At 47.3% G+C, this 18969-nt stretch overlaps 1 protein-coding gene across 1 annotated transcript in view; it reads left to right on the top strand.

The window, feature by feature from the left end:
- Positions 1 to 18969, top strand: part of CFAP77 (cilia and flagella associated protein 77) — a 146621-nt gene that overhangs the window by 68350 nt on the left and 59302 nt on the right. The window contains exons 2-3 of the mRNA XM_004475990.4: positions 5868 to 5967; positions 6997 to 7225. Coding sequence (XP_004476047.2) covers positions 5868 to 5967; positions 6997 to 7225 — 329 coding nt within the window. The remainder of the gene's footprint in view (positions 1 to 5867; positions 5968 to 6996; positions 7226 to 18969) is intronic.

The raw sequence follows: 18969 nt of genomic DNA, 5'->3' as shown, positions 1-18969 counted from the left end.
GGTCAGAGGCTTCTCTAAGTGCCTCTTTGTCTTAGACAGCTTTGTGCAGTCCCCCTGAGGGAACCTGCAGTCCCCTCTGTCAGACGGTTTTTCTCTGCAGGTGTCAAGTAGGCCCTGCTGGACAAGTCGGGGAAGGAGGCCAAAGATTAGTTCCAGGCCCTGCCTGCTCTGGTTTCACACTTCTACCTGCTTCCAGGGAGCCCGTGGTGCACCCTCAGCTCTCTGTCCTCTCTGGATATCCCCCTTGGAATTTTCTTCAGGGCAGCTCCCTCCAAAACGCCAATCTAAGTTCTAAATCTTTCTTTCTTTTCCCAACCACCCCTTCCCCACCCCAGTCAAGATTTAGCTGTCCCCTGTCCAGTTTACTTTAGTCTTATAATGCCTTCTGAAGCAGCAACTCATCTCTTACAGCCCTAGTCTACAAATCAAACAGCAGACTCTACTTGGGGCTCTACCTGGGGCTCTCCTGGATGCCATGTACTACAGGGGACAGGAACACGAAGGAGTCAAAAGGTTAACCTGTTCTGCATGAGTAAAAACCCACCTGTAGACATGACAACGATGCACAGGAAAAGACAATTAATTGTCCTAGGCAATTTTTGCTAAATGAGTCATTAAGAGGCAGGAAAGACTGTGGGGTTGTACATGGGCTCAAATCCTGGCTCAGCCACTTATTAGCTGTGGAGCTTTAGGCAAACAAAGCCCTAATGCTCTCTGGGCCTCCATTTTCTCATCTGTAAAAGAGGAACAGTAGAAACTACACTGCAGGATTGTTTCCCTGATTAGCAGTCACAAGAGTGAAGAGCCCAGCCTGGAGCCTGGCACACGGGCACGGGGCTCATGGGCGTTGCAGTGATTTGTGTTGTTGGCACCACTGTGGTGCCGAGGAGCCAGGGAGCTCGTCTCCTCTGGCAGATCAGCTGGTAATGGATGAATCTGCTGTTACCCCAGGGTGCTTACATTTGAGCAAAGGATCTCTGAGACACACTGCACCTTAACCTAAAAGATTGAATGGTGGACTTTCAAGCACAGGAGGTATCTGGGGACAAGTGGAAGGGAGGAAAAGGTCAGGGAGGACGCTGGCAGGTCTAGCTAGGGCAGATACTCAAGCTGCACCTAAGACAAGCTGAGGAACACCTAGCGTTTCCTACAAGTGGCTCTCTGCAATACTTTCGTGTAACCTGCCTGAGAGGGAAGATCAGTTGCTAAGGCAGAAGAACTAAAGGCTGAATCTGCTTCTTGGCCAAATTCTTGGGTAGTCCTGCTTCATTCTACTCAGGATACTCCAGTCTAGAAAAATCAGAAGAAGTGAGAAAAAAGTTGTTTTTTGTTGTTGTTGATCTTTTGCCTGTGTTTATATGGTTCCTGCATGAAGCTGAATCTCCTGTGTATATAAGGAATCCATTATTCATTCAATATGGATGGTGAGGAAGTTACAGATGAATGGATTCTGTGATGGCCAGGACTCAGGACTTCCCAGTGTTAAAGACACCGACATCAGGTCCAGAAACAGAACAGGGGTTTGGGGCACTTTCAGTTACTTCTCCCTATCCCAAGGTTCCCTATCGAAAACCACAGACTGGTTATGCTCATGCTTGAACTCTGTCTGAATGGCGTAGTATGAACCTTTGTGTGTCTGGCTTATTTACGCCACACTTCATGGGAGAACCATCCATATTGTTGCATGCAGTTGTCGTTCTTTCACTCTCATTGCCTTTTATCAGGGTTTCTCAATCTCAGTATTACTGACATTTTGGGCTGGACTGTCTGATTTTGTGAGAGGCTGCCCTGTGCACTGCAGGATGTTGAGTGGCATCCCTGGCCTCTACCCTCTAGATGCCAGTAGCACACACGTTGTGACCCAAAAATGCCCCCAGATACTGTCGATGTCCTCTCAGGGGAAAAATCAACCCTGGTTGAGAACTGCTGCAATACACTATTTTATGGTATGAATATGACACAACTTGTTTTTCTACCTGTGATGGTCATTTGGGCTGTTTCTGGTTTGGGACTATCATGAATTGAGTTTCTAGGAACATTCTTGACCATGTTTTTAGGTGGACATATGCATTCGTTTCTGTTAGGTATCCAGGAGGAAATGGTTGAGTAGGGTAGGCGTACATTTAGCTTTTATAGATACTGCCAAACAGTTTTCTGAAGTGGTTGCGTCAGTTTACACTCCCACTAAGTGCATGAGTGCTCCAGTTGCTTCAGATTCTCACCAATAGCAATGAACTTTTACTTTGCATTTCACAGAGACTGATCACCTTGACATAGAGGTATTCCCTTAATGAAGCACCTATTCAAGTCTTTTGCTCATTTTTCCATAGGATTGTCTGCTTTTTTTTGGGGTGTGTGTGTGTGTACTGATTTGTAACATATATACACATTAGATATTATGGGTAAGAGCTCTTTGTTAGATATGTGTATTGCAAATATCTTCTCTTGCTCTGTAGATGCACAGGTTTTTAGAGCTAAGGGCACTCTTTGCTTCCCCCATCACACCCTCTGGTGCATTTCACTGTCATTACTTGTTTAGCAGTCCATTTTGCAAGACAGTGAATTTCATGAAGGCAGGAGCCATATGTCTTCTTTGTTTACCTTAGAAATCCCAGAACAAGGCTTGGTGCAGAGTAGGTGCAAAGTAAATATATATGCAATGAACAAATGAGTGAACCTTCCATTGGGATGGTTTTTGCAGCCTAAAACTTCAATGTATTTTGGCGGTTATTGATTCCCAGGTAACCTACACTAAAAAGTGCAGAGATTGAGGTGCTTGCCTGCTCCCCCACCCTAAGGGTGGCAGCCAACTCCTGAGTCTGTCTGTCGTTCCTTTGCCAGCTGGAAGTCTGCCCACCTGCACCTGCCCTGAGGGAGGCAGGGCCTCTCTGAGAAGTCACATTTTAATTAACTTCCCCAGCAGCCACTGGAGAGGCCAGATTATTTCCATAAACAAATGAGAGACTGGAGCTTTGTCTGCAGCTCAGAGTGAGTCTGGTGGAAGGAATTCAAAACAAACCATCCAAGCAGAGGCCCCGTGCACCCGTCTGGAACTCAGAATCCAATCCCTGTTGGGAGAGGACAGGGTCTAAGACTTGAGGTGGTTAAGGAGAGAATGATCAATTGCTGTGCAGACGAGTAACTACAGAGTCTCAATGTAGGCATTTCATTCAATTGTTCCTTCATTCATTCTACACCTATTTAATAGCATCTATTTTGTACTGTGCCCTGGGAAGAGAAGGATAAAAATAAAGACCTGATCCAACTGGGGGAGACAGACATTAAACAAATTATTATGCAATCAATGGCTTAATAACACTACTATGTAATTTTTAAGAGCTTTACTGAGATATAATTCACACACCATACAAATCACCCATTTATAGGGTAAAATTCAGTGGTTTTTAGTATAGTTACAGAGTCGTACATCCATCACCACAATCAACTTTAGAACATTTTCTTCATCCCAAAAAGAAACTCCACACCCCTTAATTGTCACTCTCAAACCCCTCATTCCTTCCGGCCCTAGGAAATCACTAATATACGTGGTATCTCTGTAGATTTGCCTATTCTGGACATTTAATATTAATGGAATCATACAATATGTGGTCTTTTGTGACTGGTTGCTGTCAGTTGGCATCATTTTTAAGATTTATCCATGTGTTAGCATGAACTACTACGTAATTTTGAAAGTGCTGTGCAGGTGGAGGTCAGGGCGCTCCAGTGCTATATATAACAAGAAGGCTTGTCTAACTATGGGCAATCCAGGAAGGCTTTCCAGAGGAAGAGATTTTTAAATTTCAGGCATATATTGAGTGCCTACTATAAGCCACCTGGGGAAAAGGCAATAGAAGTCATGGTTCTAGCTGTGTAGGAATTCATAACCTAGGCAGGTTGACCTGACATACATTTATGGAAATTGAGAAGGTCATTTAACCTCTAAGACCCAAATGAATACAACAGATTGTAAGAGATACTGGAGTTCAGATGAGGAAGAGGCCACTGTGAGCACTAGGAGCCCAGAGAGCTTCCTGGCAGACAGAGGGCTTGAAGAATGAGAGGTAGGGCCAAGGACAAAGGGCATTCCAGAATACTGAGCAAAAACAGAAGCTGGAATTCCTGTGGATCCTACAGGGGATGTAGAGTGGGCTCGTCTGCCTAAACAGAAGGGCCATGTTGGGAAGTCTGCGAGGCAAAGCTGCTGAGGTGGATGGGAAAAGAGTGTGTAGAGCCTAAACTGGCAGCCAGAGGAAGGGGTTTGTTCCAAAAGTAGTGATGGGTCATTAAGAGTGATACTGTATCGTCTTCTTCTATGCACCCAGGTCCACAGGTGCCAGAGAGGCAGGGACACAGATGAGTCAGAAAGAGGAGAAAAAGTAAGACCATAGCCCATCAGACTGTCTGGACAGCTATTGGCTAGGCCAGAGTCTTGGAGACATAACATCCTGAAACTGTGAGCTCACAACCTGTGACTCAGTATGTCCACAGGCCTGATGTTGCCGGGAAGCTAAGCAAGCCTGGGGCTCACTGGTATTTATTTAGCATGTAAGTCTGAGTGGTTCAGTGGTCAAGAGACAGAAGAGACGGAAGACCTGGGTTCAAATCCCAACTCAGTCACTTCTGAGCTGCATGGACTCCCCCAAGCTGTTTGTTCTCCCTGTGCCTTGGCTTCCCCATCTGAAAAATGGGGATGGTGATAGAACCTGCCTCACAAGGCACTTATGAGGATTAAATGAGGTCAGGCATATGAAGAACCAAATACTATAGCTGGAACATGGTCAGAACTCAGCAAGTGCTCATCAGTGATGATGATGATGGTGGTGGTGGTGATGGTGAGGATGGTAAGGTTGGTGGTGAGGGTGGTGATGGTGAAGATAGTGATGATGGTGGTAGGATGATGGTGAGGATGGTGAGGTTGGTAGTGATGATTGTGATGATTATAATGACGTGGTCCCAAGCACCACACAGAACAGAGCTGTTGCAGGATAAGGTCTCTGACCTTAGGAAGCTGGTGTTCCAAATAGAGGCATAATAGCATAATGATAAGAACTCCAGCCTGGAGGTCAAACATACCTGCGTTTGAATTCCAGCCCCATTGCTTTCTAGCTGTGAATAATGACTTTGCCTCTCTAGGCCTCATTTCCAAGTCTATAAAATGAGGAAAACAATGTAGTTATTGAAAGGATAGAACAATTTCATTTATACGGACACCTTCTGGAGGGCCTAGACGGAGTTCCACAGAGATCCAGAGAGTAAAAATAGTTGTCAACCAGAGGGTTATCAGTGGCAATTCTTACCTTATCCCTACCGTAAGTTGAGGATTCAAGAAGGAAGCAACTTCCTCACTGTTAACATGAGAATGGTTTGAGCTGTCCCTAGAAGGGATGAAGTGCTGGGAAGTAAAAATGCCATTCCAACCTCTGCCCTTTGATGGTGGCATGTGGACGAATCTTCATGTTCTGGTTCCTTCAACACACTGGGTTGAGTCGATTCCAGCTCAAACCAGGCAGGTCTGGACCAAATACAGCTACTCAGTGCATCGACTATGCCTCTCCTTTCTGACTGTACAGATGCACCTCCTTTTTCAAGGCCTCTGTCGACCACCTCAGCAACAGGGCTCCTTGCTTCTACTCTCCTTGCTCATCCCTTCGCACAAGTGCACTGATTGGGCTTCTAAATGTCTGTGTCTCGCACCCCACCACAGTTCACACTCCTCTCAGGTAGGGCTCTGCCGTGCACCTCCTTGTAATCCCTGAAGGTCACCTGCAGGGCTGGCACAAAGCAGGCGCCTGGGGACTCCCTGATGCTGAACTATTTGGTTGCTCTGAGATTCTACTCCTTACTTTTCTCTTTCCTTCCTCCAACAGGCTGAACTTGGGAAACCCCGGGAAAGAAGCTGCAGTCTGCCTGGAATTAATTTTAATTATGGACTCTACATCCGGGGGATGGATGGAGGCGTCCCTGCAGGTGAGAGCACACTTTGAGGTGAGGATTCGATGGAAGGCTCATTCCTCTTCACAGAGTTCTCGACCTAGGCTGGCCTCTTGGCATCTGGTGGTGGCACAATTCTGGTGGAAAGCACAGATCTGGGCAGATGAGTGGTGCAACCCAGGGACTGGCTGAGATAGAGAGGACCCAGTGTGCGAGGGAAATAGCAGTGGGTAAAACTTTGTCCCCTGGGGAACATAGAACAGGTTTAGGATCAACCCCCTGATAGTTTGAAGGAGGGCAAGTGTATTAATCAGCCAAAGGAGTGCTGATGCCAATACCAGAAATTTGTTGGTTTTTATAAGGGTATTTATGTGGGGTAGGAGATTACAGATACCAGGCCACAAAGCCTAAGTTACTTCCCTCACCAAAGTCTATTTTCACGTGTTGGAGCAAGATGCCTGTTGACGTCTGCCAGGGTTCAGGCTTCCTGGGTTCCTCCCTTCCAGGTTCTTGCTTCTCTCTGGGTTCAGCATTCCTGTCTCCCTAGGGCTTGCTTCTCTTTCCTCTGTGAGCTTGCTTCCCAGGGCTCCAGCTTAAGGCTTCAGCATCAAACTGCAACATCAAAACTCCATCATCAAAAACCCTCAACTCGGTCCTTTGCCATATCTTTTATCTGTGAGTCCCCACCTACCAAGGAGTGGGGACTCAACACCCTAATGATGTGGCCCTAATCAAACTTAATCATGCCCAGGTACAGACCAGATTACAAACATAATCCATTATCTATTTTTGGAATTCATAACCATATCAAACTGCGACAGCAAGGCCCAGGCAAATCCAGCTCCATGAAGGCTGCTCAGACACCCTCTCCATCTCTGCCAATTTCGATTTTTCCCTTTTGGGACCATCCTGCTTTTCATAGGGGTCAGGCAGGGCCTTCACAGAGCGGGCTCTGGGTTAGTGGGAAGGTACAAGGGCCCTATGCCACCGTTTCCTTCTGAGTCAGATGCCACTGAGTACTTGATATCCCCACACTGACTGCCTGGCCGTGGTTCTGTCTCTCAGCCATTGGACACTGGAACGTGTTTAAGCAGCAGCCCACCTGCCCCCAGGAGCTGACCGGGAATTACATTGCAATGAACCGTGGAGCCGTGAAAGCAGGCCTGGTAACCGCCCGGGAGAATTTACTCTACCGCCAGCTCAATGATGTCCGCATCAGCGACCAGGACGACCGGCGTCTGAAGAAGGAACCGCCATCTCTCCCTTCAAACATGACGTTTGGGATCCAGGCACGGTAAGGCAGCCGGCACCCAGGACCCCACCCCACACCTGGGCTCGGGTGTTCCCGACTGAATTAGGGAACAAAGTCAGGGGCTGTCGGGGAGGCAGAACATCCTTCCAGGCTCACTATCCTCTCTCTTCTGTGGCCACACCCGGAATGCTGCTGCGCTAGATCCTTGCCTAAAAGCAGGATGCACAGTCGGGCTCTGCACAGGCCACCCACTTCCATCCAACAAACATTTAGTATTAATAAGAGTCAGACCCCGTGGCCCGTCTCTGCCCTCAGGGGGGTTAATTATTTGGGTGAGGGAGGCAGAAGTATGCCCAGTAACCCAGCACAGTGCCATCCCAGTGAGCTCCTGAGAGAGGCCCTGGAGCCTGGGCTCAAACCCAGACTCTGGCTACGACTAGCTGTGGGATTCTCACCTCAGTTTCTGCATCTGTAGAATGGGATTAATAATATAATAGTACCTGGTTTGAAGTATTGCCATGAAGACATGTTTCAGTGACAAACAACACATGAAGACATTAGCAGAGGTTAGTTATTATTGTTAAAACTATGTAATGCAAACTGTAGACCAAAATGCCCTTAACTTTTAAAAATTTGTATTGAGGTGTAATACACATAGTAAATTGCACAAATTCTAATTGTTCACCTTAATGAATTCAAAAATTCCTAATGGATATACTTGTATAACCACCACTGACACAAAGATATAGAATATATCTGGCACCCCAGAAAGTTCCCACACTCCTCCTGAGAAACTACCACTCATCAGCCTGCCGTCAGGATTGATTAGATTAGTATGTGCAGGCATTCCAGTTGCTCCACATCCTTGCCAGTGCCCAGTGCCGTGAAATATACAGCCAGACTATGCCCAGAGTGGGGCTTATTTCAACTATTGAATGCCAATGAAGATCCAAATCCCACAGGGAAATAGCCAAGGAGATGGAGGGGGATAGGACAAAACACAACAACCTGTAGAGCCTTTATGCCTCTCCAGTCAATGCCTGTCTTCTCCTGCCTGGACCACTGCAGTAACTGGTTAACTGTTCTCCCTGCTTCTAGAACTGTCCCTTTCCAAGTATCTTCCACAATGTTGCCCGAGTTTTCTTCCTAAAGCCCAGATAAAACTGTTAATCCCTACACTAACAGCTATACCCTCTTAGGGACTTTATCCTATTTGCTATTTTTGCCTGCCCAGCATCCTCTCCCCCTTCTTCGGGGGTTCAGAATCCCTATTGCTACATCTCTTTTTCCATGAACCCATGTGGATCGGGGGGACTGACTTCACTGCTGGCTCCAGGGATGGGCAAGTGATCCAGGCATGGCCATCAGATTCCCCTGGACTCTGCAGTTGGTTCAGAGGCTGACATGTGACCCAGACCTGGCCAGTCAGTGTGGTTCACAAACCCTAGTCACAGTGGTTGGCTCAGAGGTAGAAATGTGACCCATAGCCCAGCCCTGACATGTATTAGGGTCTAAAAGTAGAATGTGGCTGCGTGTAATCAAAACTCAACTCAAACCTGCTTGATTTTTAAAAAGAGGAAATTATTGTCCCACAAGATTGAAAAGTCCCGGGGTAGCGCTTCAGGCATAGCTAGATCTAGGCAATCAAGTGATGTCATTGTCATTTGGTCTCCCTCTAGCTCTTGGCTGCACGTCCCAGTTTGGCTCCATTCTCTGACAAACTTTTTCTCTATGTTGCAAAATGGCCAGGAGCAGTTCCATTCTTACATCCTATTCTCTTAGTGACCCCAGTGGGAAGGGTGTAGCAACTAAAAAAACCTTAAGATCGAGATTCTTTGGCCCAACATGGGTCACATGCCTATCCCTGAACTAATCACTGTGAGATTGTGAGACTGGCTTGTGAGGGACACTGACTGGACATGCCAGGGCCAGAGGTGAAATCAGTTCACATGATCTGCATGGGCTGATGGCAGAAAAGGTGTAGAACTAGGAATTCTCTTCCTCAAAGGAGAGAGAAGGGATCCTGGGCAGGCAAAAATGGCAAATATCCACTCCAGCAAGACGACCTAACCATTTTCACTTTGTGGCACAAATATATCATTATTACCAAAAATACTGATATTTGTATCATTATTACAAAAAATACCGATACTTGCAATGTACAATAAATAAAAGAGGTTGCTCTTAGCCAGTAGTGACTGGCCTAGGGCCTCTGGCTACCCCAAGCCCTGTCCAGCTGCCTTGGCCTATCTGTATGGCAGCACCCCACTTTGACCTCATTCAAAGGCCTTTGACAACCTGTCCCCAGCCAGTCTTTCCCGCTTCACTGCCCACCATACCTGAATGAAGGGTCTTACTTTGCCTATGGAACCATACTTTGGTCCATGCTTTTCCTTCTTCCAGGAATGCTTTTTCTTGCCATCCTTCCTGGTAATCTTCTCAAAGCTCAGCCCAGTGTTACCTTGTTGGTAAGCTTTCCCAACTCCCAGGGCTTCAAATGCTGTGCACATCTTTCTCACCAGAAATGCAGTTCTACACACTAATCCTTAAAATCTGGAATGTGACACTAGAGAAACATTGGAATGTCACTTCCGGGCTGGATTAGCTAATCATCTATGTGCCATCCTTCCCTGGCCTTTGAAATAATGTCCCAAACCAGTTCCTCCAAGACACCTTCCCTGATTATCCCTGCCCAATTCTGGCTCCTCTTGCACAGCCCCTTGGCTCTTGTGCCCTCCTTGCCCTTACTCTCACAGAGCATCCATGCTGTGCACTAGGCTAGTGTATGCTGGTCATCAAGTGTCTCGAAACCAGCCTGGTGTTGTGCGAGGGGACCTGGGCCCGCAGCTGCTCTGGGGTCCCAGTTCCTGCTTTGACCCCAGCTCTGCACGTTCCTTTCACCCTGGGGCTTCCCCTTTCTGTGATTCTAAGGGTATGTCCATCTCCCCAGCTAGGCTATAAACGTTCACGTCGATTTCATTTTAAGATCTTGTGTAAGAGGTAGTCAGGGTTATTATCCCCATTTCACATCAGGGAATACTGAGGCAGGGAGAGAATCATTGACCTTCCCAGGATCACACAACTTCATGGCAGAGGCTGGCCTGGATTCTCAACCTATAATAGGCCAGACTTGTAGAAAAACATTAAAAATATAAAATCGGGGGTCCTGCAGCAGGTCCTTCCCAGAGGTGACATTCACTGGGCTCTTCACGCTGATGGACTTTCCGTTCTAGAGCCGTGGCTCAGTTTGTCTGAAACCTCACAGAGAAGGCTCTGGCAGTGGTCAGCACCACTGTGACTTACTCAGAGCCTCAATTGGCCACAATTTGGCATTATGCCAAGGTTGAGCAGGTTCCTCCAACCCCTGCTGAGATCCCTACAGCCTAAAAATATATGATCAGAAGTGCTCAGAGTGGTAGCTTCAAACAGCTCCCAGTTAAGGAAGCTCTTCTGAATGGTTTGGTGGCCACTAAGGTGTGGGTGCGGTTTTAAATCACAAGATCATAGCAAGCATGGCACCTTTGGCTATGATGTTTGAAGACCAGTCTTTAACATCTGCTTATCTTTAGTTTATTATTTGAATGTTCTTGGACCACGAATGATTAAACTGCTATCTGAATAAATAAGATAATGTGTAAACACATTTGTTATCACCTGGCTCGAAGCCCTTATTTGAAACAGGAGAAAGTAGTTGTTTAAAGATGGGAAAGAAACTTTCCCGAGGTCACACAGTAAGTTAAGAGGTCACACAGTAAGTTAACATAGACAAGACCAGAGTCAGGCTGACAGACTCTCTATCCAGTGCTCTTTCTTTTTTTTCTTTTACTTTTTTTTTTTAAGATTTATTTATTTATTTCTCTCCCATCTCCCCCGCCCCCAGTTGTCTGCTCTCTGTGTCCATTCGCTGTGTGTTCCTCTGTGACTGTTTCTATCCTTATCAGGGGCACCAGGAATCTGTGTTTCTTTTTATTGCATTGTCTTGTTGTGTCAGCTCTCTGTGTGTGCTGTGCCATTCTTGGGCAGGCTGCACTTTCTTTCGCACTGGGCGGGTCTCCTTACAGGGCGCACTCCTTGTGCGTGGGGCTCCCCTACGCGGGGGACACCCCCGTATGGCACGGCACTCCTTGCACACAACAGCACTGTGCATGGGCCAGCTCCACACGGGTCAAGGAGGCCTAGGGTTTGAACCGCAGCCCTCCCATGTGGTAGGCGGACGCCCTAACCACTGGGCCAAGTCCACTTCCCCTATCCAGTGCTCTTTCTTCCATGACTTGCCTCCTTGCTACTGAGGTGTAGTGTGAACACCTACAGTTTCTGATCCTGGGGCTGTGGTTTTCCATTGTGTCGTTTAAGTCGGCTGGGTTCAGAAAGGACATCCATTATCATATGACTTTCAATATAAAATTTTAAATTGCTATAAAAGTGTGTGCCTACAATTCCAGGGAAAAGCCATGATGAAGTGCTGGCTATATCTTCTGTGATAGTAAATGGGCTTTGCATATGCAAATTGAATGGATTTTAAAATGGTATTTAATGACAATTTTCGTAGCAGACATTAACATTAATTGCACAAAAATGAAAATGCTGCATTAGGTTGCTGTTAGCAGCAAATATCGTGGCCATAAAGCTTTATCTTTATCAACAGCAGCCCTTTCTGATGTGACAGGGCAGCTCTGCAAATTGCAGGCAAAAGGGCTTTTATGGAACAAAAATATCCCCCAAAGCAGTCCCAAATCAGCATCAATTTCACTTTATTTCTTCATAAATGGAGGTTAAATGGCTGCCGGAAAAGCTTTCACTGAGATGCCCAACTTGCCTGGAAAACCCCTCAACCTCACAGCATAAATGCAGAGGAACAGTTGAAAAAAAATAATTGCTCCTCTCAGTAATGGGGCTATTACTTTAAAGTTATGGGACTGAGGCCCATTCGCTAATGATCACCTCTTACAAGCCTTGATGGTATTTATTTCTTTACTTTAAAAGCATGTTAAAAACCAAAGATTACATCAGATTACCAAGGAGTTGTTGGTGTGATTTCGTCCAATAAATAAACAAACAAATGATTGCCATTTTCTCACAATTACCCATGTGTTAAAAATAAAGTCTCGCCTCAAACTAAATACATGGGAAACTCACTTTTAAGTTCAGAAGTCTAACAAATAGAGGGACATGTAACCACTGTCTGAGTTAAAATTCTGATCACGGCTAGCCCCTACCCCCCACCAAATCCTCTTACCCTTTATATATTTTGCAGTGGGCAAAATAAATCGCTGTGAGGGGACACCACTTTCTCTTTTCTAGGCACCTCCATTCATCTGCCCACTTAGCCTCTCAATGTTAGACGGGTTCAAACCTGAGTTTGGGGGCTTATTCACTTACTTCCTTTCCAGTTTGTTGATTCCCAACCCCACACCACTTTGTTATGGATTGTCACTAATTCAGAAAAGGACATTTCCATAAGCCTCTGTGTCTAAAAGCAAGTGAAGTCCTGAGTAATTACCTGGAAAATGGGGACCATGTAGACCTGTGGTCACAAACTGGAGGTCATGGCAAGGCAACTCACAGAGGTGTTTGGTGCATGCAGAGGTTTTTGCTGTTTTGATTGTTTGTTTTTCAGTTTGAATGAGTTATCACATTCAAGTCAAGAGATTTCGTTAAAAGTCTGGATTTCCCACCTCTCTTGGAAAATGAGAAGGCTGTGCAACTTGAGTCTGCACCCCACCTGGCACCAGGGGATTGGGTCTGAGAAGTGGGACAAAACCCATGCATCCCTCATTTCTGTTTTCGACGTGGTCCCCCCAGGCAATGAGTTTGCACCCACTGGTGTGGACTTACCATCTTGATCCTGCAGCTAACCGCTGCTTCTTTTTGTCCTCTGAAAATAGTAGGATCTAAAGTAACCATAGCGTTTATGAATTGAGCTTAAATGTGGCAGATACTTTGTACATGTAATTTCTAGTCCTTATGTCATTCCTATGGGACACATCTCATTCTGCTCACATCACAAACCAGGAAAAGGAGGTTAGGGCCCTACTGAAGCTGCACCTAGTGCTGGCTGGCCGGCTTTGAAGTCCACACCTCTCGAATCAGGCAGCTGGAAAGAGCCCGTGCATTTTCCCCTCTAATGTTTCACTGTTGAATCTCAGAATTCAAGTCAGGGAAGAATTTTAAATTCTCACTACCAGCTTCTAAGGCCATAACACAGATTTTAAAGTGTACTGTGACCCAAGTTCATAAACAAGAATGTCTGGAGGCCAGATATGTAACTATTAAAGAAGTACTTAATTATTGATGCATTATAATAAGTGTTTGCAAATGTTCACATGCCCTCAGCACATCTTAATTGTTAATGCTTCTAATTGGTCCAGCATTGTTGATTAAGACGAGTCAGGGAGGGCAGGGAGGGAATAAGAGGCCAGAGCTGAATAGCAGCTGGTGCTCCTGGTGGATTCTGAGAGCCATGGACCACCACCCTGCCAGAAAATTGCCTTCCTTGGGCCACATGCTAGGCAAACAGCCCCCTGTGCACCAGTGCCTGATGTGTCCAGTGGAAGGTGGGTAGACTCCAGCTTTGAATTAATAATGGCAAATATGTGTTACTGTTACTATTACATGTCAGATATTTGCTGAGCATAACTCTGAATAGCCCAGTGAATATGAGGTTGGAACTTCTATATCCCATTTTACAGAAGAAGAGAGGGAGGTCAGAGAAGTGACTTGCCCATGGCTGCTCTGTAGTAGGTTGTGGACTAGTCTGGCCTGAAAGCCTGATGGTGACCGTGGCACTGATCTGCTTCCCTAACACACACAGTTTTGGAGGTGACACAGGCAGAGACTCAAGTTTTTCCTGCACTATTGAGGGACTAAGACAGGTATCTATTTATTTGTAAGAGTATCTTGTCTGAATTTTTCTTAAGGCTCTACAACTTAATATGAACACATCAAAAGAGCCCACTAAGCTGCTCTTGATGTGTCACTTCCCTGCTCAAAGTTTTGGTGGTTTCCCATAAACCCTTGACGGGACGTCCAGCACTTAGCTCACTACGCCTGATGCTCCAGGCCTGCTTTTGCTCACCACAGTACTCCGGGGACTGACCACAGTGCCTTTGATGAAGAGGCACTCAGATAGTGTTTGCTGAATGCATGCATAAACAAATGCCCACATCTGAATCAAAACATAAAACCAGTGGCAACGTGAAACTTCAGTACAATATTTAGTTCACCCACCAATTAGGCTGGTCCACCTGCTGCCCCTGCTTTGTTGCTGAGGGCGTTCAGGCCATGGAAAAATAAGAAACACAAGAAAAATAGAAAACGCTACTGTCACACCCTCCTGTCTGCTGCTGCTGCTCACCCTGCTATCAGATGCATCATCAGCCTGACATTGACAAATGTGAAGAATGGAGGAAATTTTACAGGCTGTTAAAAAAATGTTTGCTGCCTGACAGGTTTTTTGAACCTCTCTGCCTAGCTGATTTATTTTACAAATTTACAATGGGCCCATCAATCACTCTGGGCTATTTTGTTTCTCCTGGAGCCGACGGCCAAAATCCAAAAACCATCCACCCAAATTCTTATAAAATAATAAGCCGCTTCCCAGGAAGCTGTCCCAGAAATTCAAGACAGTTTCTGAATGGCCAGACCAAGTCCAGGTTTATTCGCAGTCCGCTGCCCGGCTAAATGAAACCTGGGCTGACCACAAGGGGGAGCCTGTGGCTCTCTCAAAGACCACCCAGCCTTGGGAGTCAGCTGAACTGCACGTCCTGCCAGGCCAAGCCAACCCTTTCCTGACCCCCATGACATCTGCTCAGGCAGTACTGACCACAACTGTGCTTAAATAGCTCTCTGCTTGATGCCAGTCTTCCCCTACTCTCAGGTCACAGAGGGCAGGGACAAAGTCTGTTTTGTTTACCCCTGAGTCATCAGGGTCTAATATAGTGCTTGGCACATAGTAGGCACTCAAACCTTTGCTGGGGAGAAATATGGTCCAGAGGGCGTAAAGGCTTTGAGACAAAGCTATTGAAAGACAAGAGACGATCAATCTCAGACCCAGAGAGCAGATGGTTAGGTCAGCAATTCCTAAGTCATTTAACAGACTTCTGTGTTCTACTGTAGCTGATGTTCTGAATCAGCAGTGCAGGGATGCTGCCTCCAAGAGTGAAAGTGTTCCTTGGTTCCATTAACAGAGGTAGCGAGTCCAGAACAAGAGAGGTGAACTTCCTGCTCTCTTCTGCTGCTCAGGCCATACTTATAGTATCAAGTTCAAAATCTGGGGGCATCATACATACAGGGGAAGGAGACTGTCCAGCAGGGAGACACCAGAACTGTGGGGAGTAGGGGAGAGGAAGACCACTGTGTATGAAGAACATGGCAAGAAACTGGTCCTCTTAGCTGGGTGAGAAAAGATGCAGAGGGGACCACCAGCTTTCCTCAACTCTCTGACACCCTGTTATGAGGACAAGGGGTGAGCTTTGCTCTAAGGGACTTCGGAGAACAAAACAAGGGCCAGTGTGTCGAGGGTGGGTATCACTCTTGGCTAACATTTGTCCAGCCCTCACTGCACAGCGGGTGCAGCATTGAGCACATGCATCATCTCATGTAGTCCTCATGACTCGGCCAAACAGGAACTATTTCCCCCATTTTATAGATGGAGAAACTGAGGCTCTGAGAGTCTCTTACCCAAATCCACATGACAAGTAGGTGGCAGTGCCCGTCTGATTTCAGAGCTGCTGTCCAGATCCACAGGCTGTAGGTTCCCAGCAATCAGAGCAAGGGGACATTCTTTCTCATCCTGAGCTCTGTCCACCATGGTGCAGGCCATCTGGCACAGGGACAAATCCCCAGAAGTGGGATGGCATCTCCAAGCACAGCAGTGGAAGAGCCAGCACCGAGGAGCACTTCCTCAGGACTGGCCCCAAGAGCTTCCATGTAGTAACTCAATTAAACCTCACCACAAACCCTTGCAGTAGGTGCCGCTATCACCTCCACTTATCTACCAGGAACCCAAGGCATGGGGATGTTATATCATCTAGCAAGAGGTCATAAGTGGAAGAAGGGACACAAGTCCATGCAGTTGGACTCCTGGTGCTTAGAGGGAGCAGTGGTGGCTGATAGCCCAGGCCTGACTATCACTGCCAAGCTGGGTCTCCTCCTGCCAGGGCTGGGGCTGGCCTGGAACACCCAAACTGGGTCCAGCAGGGGTCCCCTCCTCCTCAGGTCGGCCTGCTTCCATGGACTTGCATCTTGAGAGAGTTTTGTTAAAAGGGGCCAGGTGGGGAGAAGGGGCTAGGAAGAGGTAGTGGTCCAGAGGCCCCTTCTTCTCCTTGCTCTTTTCCCAGGTAGCCCCTCCTATCTGGGAACCCCGTCCCAGCCGCTCCTGCTCCATCCTCTTCCACCTCCCCAAACCCCTGCTTGCTCCCTCCTCTAAGGCCAGCTTTGCTGTCAGGTTCAGGAAGGAGACATTTTTCATGCTTTGCCTTTTTTCACTTTCCGCTCTCCTGCGGGCCGAGACATAGATTTATTCCTGGCCTGACGCTTGTGGCATCCTGAGTGGGGAAGGTTCTGGGAGGCACTGATGGGCCCATAATGGATAGGGCCACCTCTCCGCCAGGGCCTGTCCAGGCCCGAACCCCATCCATCAGGAGCGGCTCTGTGCCAAGGTCAGCGCTAATGAGGCTGGGCTGGCCACCCCCCCTCGGGGCCTCCCCGTTCACGCCACACAGGCTCCGGCTTGGGCTTTTGAGTTTTTCCAGAGCCGGGCCTTGGCCGGCACCAGTGGGCAAAGTGTGGCAGGGTGCCCGCACCAGAGCTGGGCTTGGCTAACATTTGTACAGCCTAACGTTTGTACAGTGCCTGGCACGGCTGTGCGCCTCTGGAGCCTCCAGCTCTCCATTTAAATAGAGGGTTTGCCGAGGCTCGGTGGGCTCTGCCCATCCAGTGACACAGCGGCTGTCAGTGACACGCGGCACATTTGTGAGGCAGCCAACTCCCCGTGGTACCACACAGAGAGCCAGGCTCCAAGGCCAACACACCGCCCCACATCCTACTGTTGTGCAGAACCCGGCAGGCAAAACTATTCCTAGACTGAGCGTGTCGTGCCTGGAACTAGTCAGCTCAGCCAGGAAAGAGCTGGAGGCAAGGACCAGCTCGGTCCTTTCTGGGGCCAGACAGAGGCCATTCCTTCAGCTCCTCCGGGGCCAGGCACAGTGGTGGGTGCTTCATGTACATCATCTCCTGTCATCCTCAGAAGAACACTGTCGGTAGCAACTCTTACCCCATTTTACAGATGAGGAGACCGAGGCCCAGGGACACTCATCCAGGATCACAAAACCCATCTTCTTTACCTCCAGTCTGTGCTTAGGTTCACTTAGGGCCCACCCTATGCTGCCCTTATGCCAAGCATTTGGAATACAGAGGAAATAAAACACAAAATAAAGCAAGCGACAAACAGGCAAAATAGCCATGCATGGGGGTAAGTGCCAGAGCCTGCGTGGCATGTTGTTTCAGGGTGGGCAGAAGAGGGTCCAGAGAAGCGCACAAGGGGTTCTGGGGCCTCCATGGCCTGAGTCTGGCTGTGCCTTGCTAAGCTTCCTTCCACGCCCCGAATACCCTCTCCCCAGGTTTTCTCCCGCCTCTGGCCTCACCTGTGCCTTTTCCTCTGCCAGGGAAGCTCTTTCCCCATTTTGCCTGGCTGAGGACATCCTTTGGATGCTCTCTGCGTTCCTTGCCTCAGTGGGTTACCCTGTGTGGTCACCCTCTGCTGACCTGTCCATTCCCCTGGCAGAGCAAAGTCACATCTGGTTTTGCTCAGTGCTGTATCTCCAGAGTCTGGCTTATTCCTAGCACATAGTAAATGCTAAGTAAATGCTTGATGACTGACTGCATGAGAAAGGAGAGATAGCTTGCTTATGATTCTTCCCCAATTGGGAACAGTCAGTCTTCTAATGCTGAAGAACACATGCGGTGACCAACTCTTTCCTGGGCACAGACTCCTGGACTCCCGTGGGACACAAGGCTTTCAGCATTGTTGAAAACCATCATTATATTAGTTTCTATTGTAATTCAGTGGCTTTAAAAAAAACCAGAAATTTATTCTCTCTCAGTTCTGGAGGCCAGAAGTCCAAAGTCAAAGTATCAGCAGGGCCCCCGTCCCCCCAGAGGCCTGGGCAAGAATCCTGCCTTGCCTCTCGCAGCTCTGGGGGTGACTCTAAGCGTTCCTTGCCTTGTGGCTGTTTCATCTGCACATGGCCTTCTCCACTTTGTGCTTGTCTTCCCTTTGTCTCTTCTAAAGACACTTGTCATTGGATTTAGGGCCCACCCAAATAATCCAGGATGAGCTCATCATAAGGTCCTTTTCCACAGTCACAAGGGCCAGGGGTTAGGATATGGATATATCGTTTTGAGGTTCACCGTTCGGCCCATGACTACCATCAAAGCATCTTAACAAAGCCAGGAAGTCCTGCGTTTTAGATCCCACTGGGCTTTGAGGAAACTGTCTTTAGAATTATGATGTTGTGGAATCTTGTCACATATTGCCCTCTTCTGTTTTTGTGAAAAATATGAAAGTGGTTTTTAATCAGTCAAAAGTTTTAATCAGCCAAAAGATGATAGAGCATAAACTCTTTCCTGAGGAACAAACATTTTTATCAATCCTTTCTTCTGTGTTTCTTAGGAAATCTTTCAAACAAATAGAAACAAGTATAGAAACTACCTAACTAACACCCAGGAACCCACCACTCAGATTTAACAAATGTTAGCATCTGGCCATATTTGCTTCCAATATGTTT

This window comes from Dasypus novemcinctus, chromosome 8 (assembly GCF_030445035.2).
Source record: "Dasypus novemcinctus isolate mDasNov1 chromosome 8, mDasNov1.1.hap2, whole genome shotgun sequence".
Taxonomy (NCBI): Eukaryota; Metazoa; Chordata; class Mammalia; order Cingulata; family Dasypodidae; genus Dasypus; species Dasypus novemcinctus.
The sequence above is the reverse complement of the archived record's forward strand: the minus strand, read 5'-3'. Positions and strand labels throughout refer to the sequence as shown.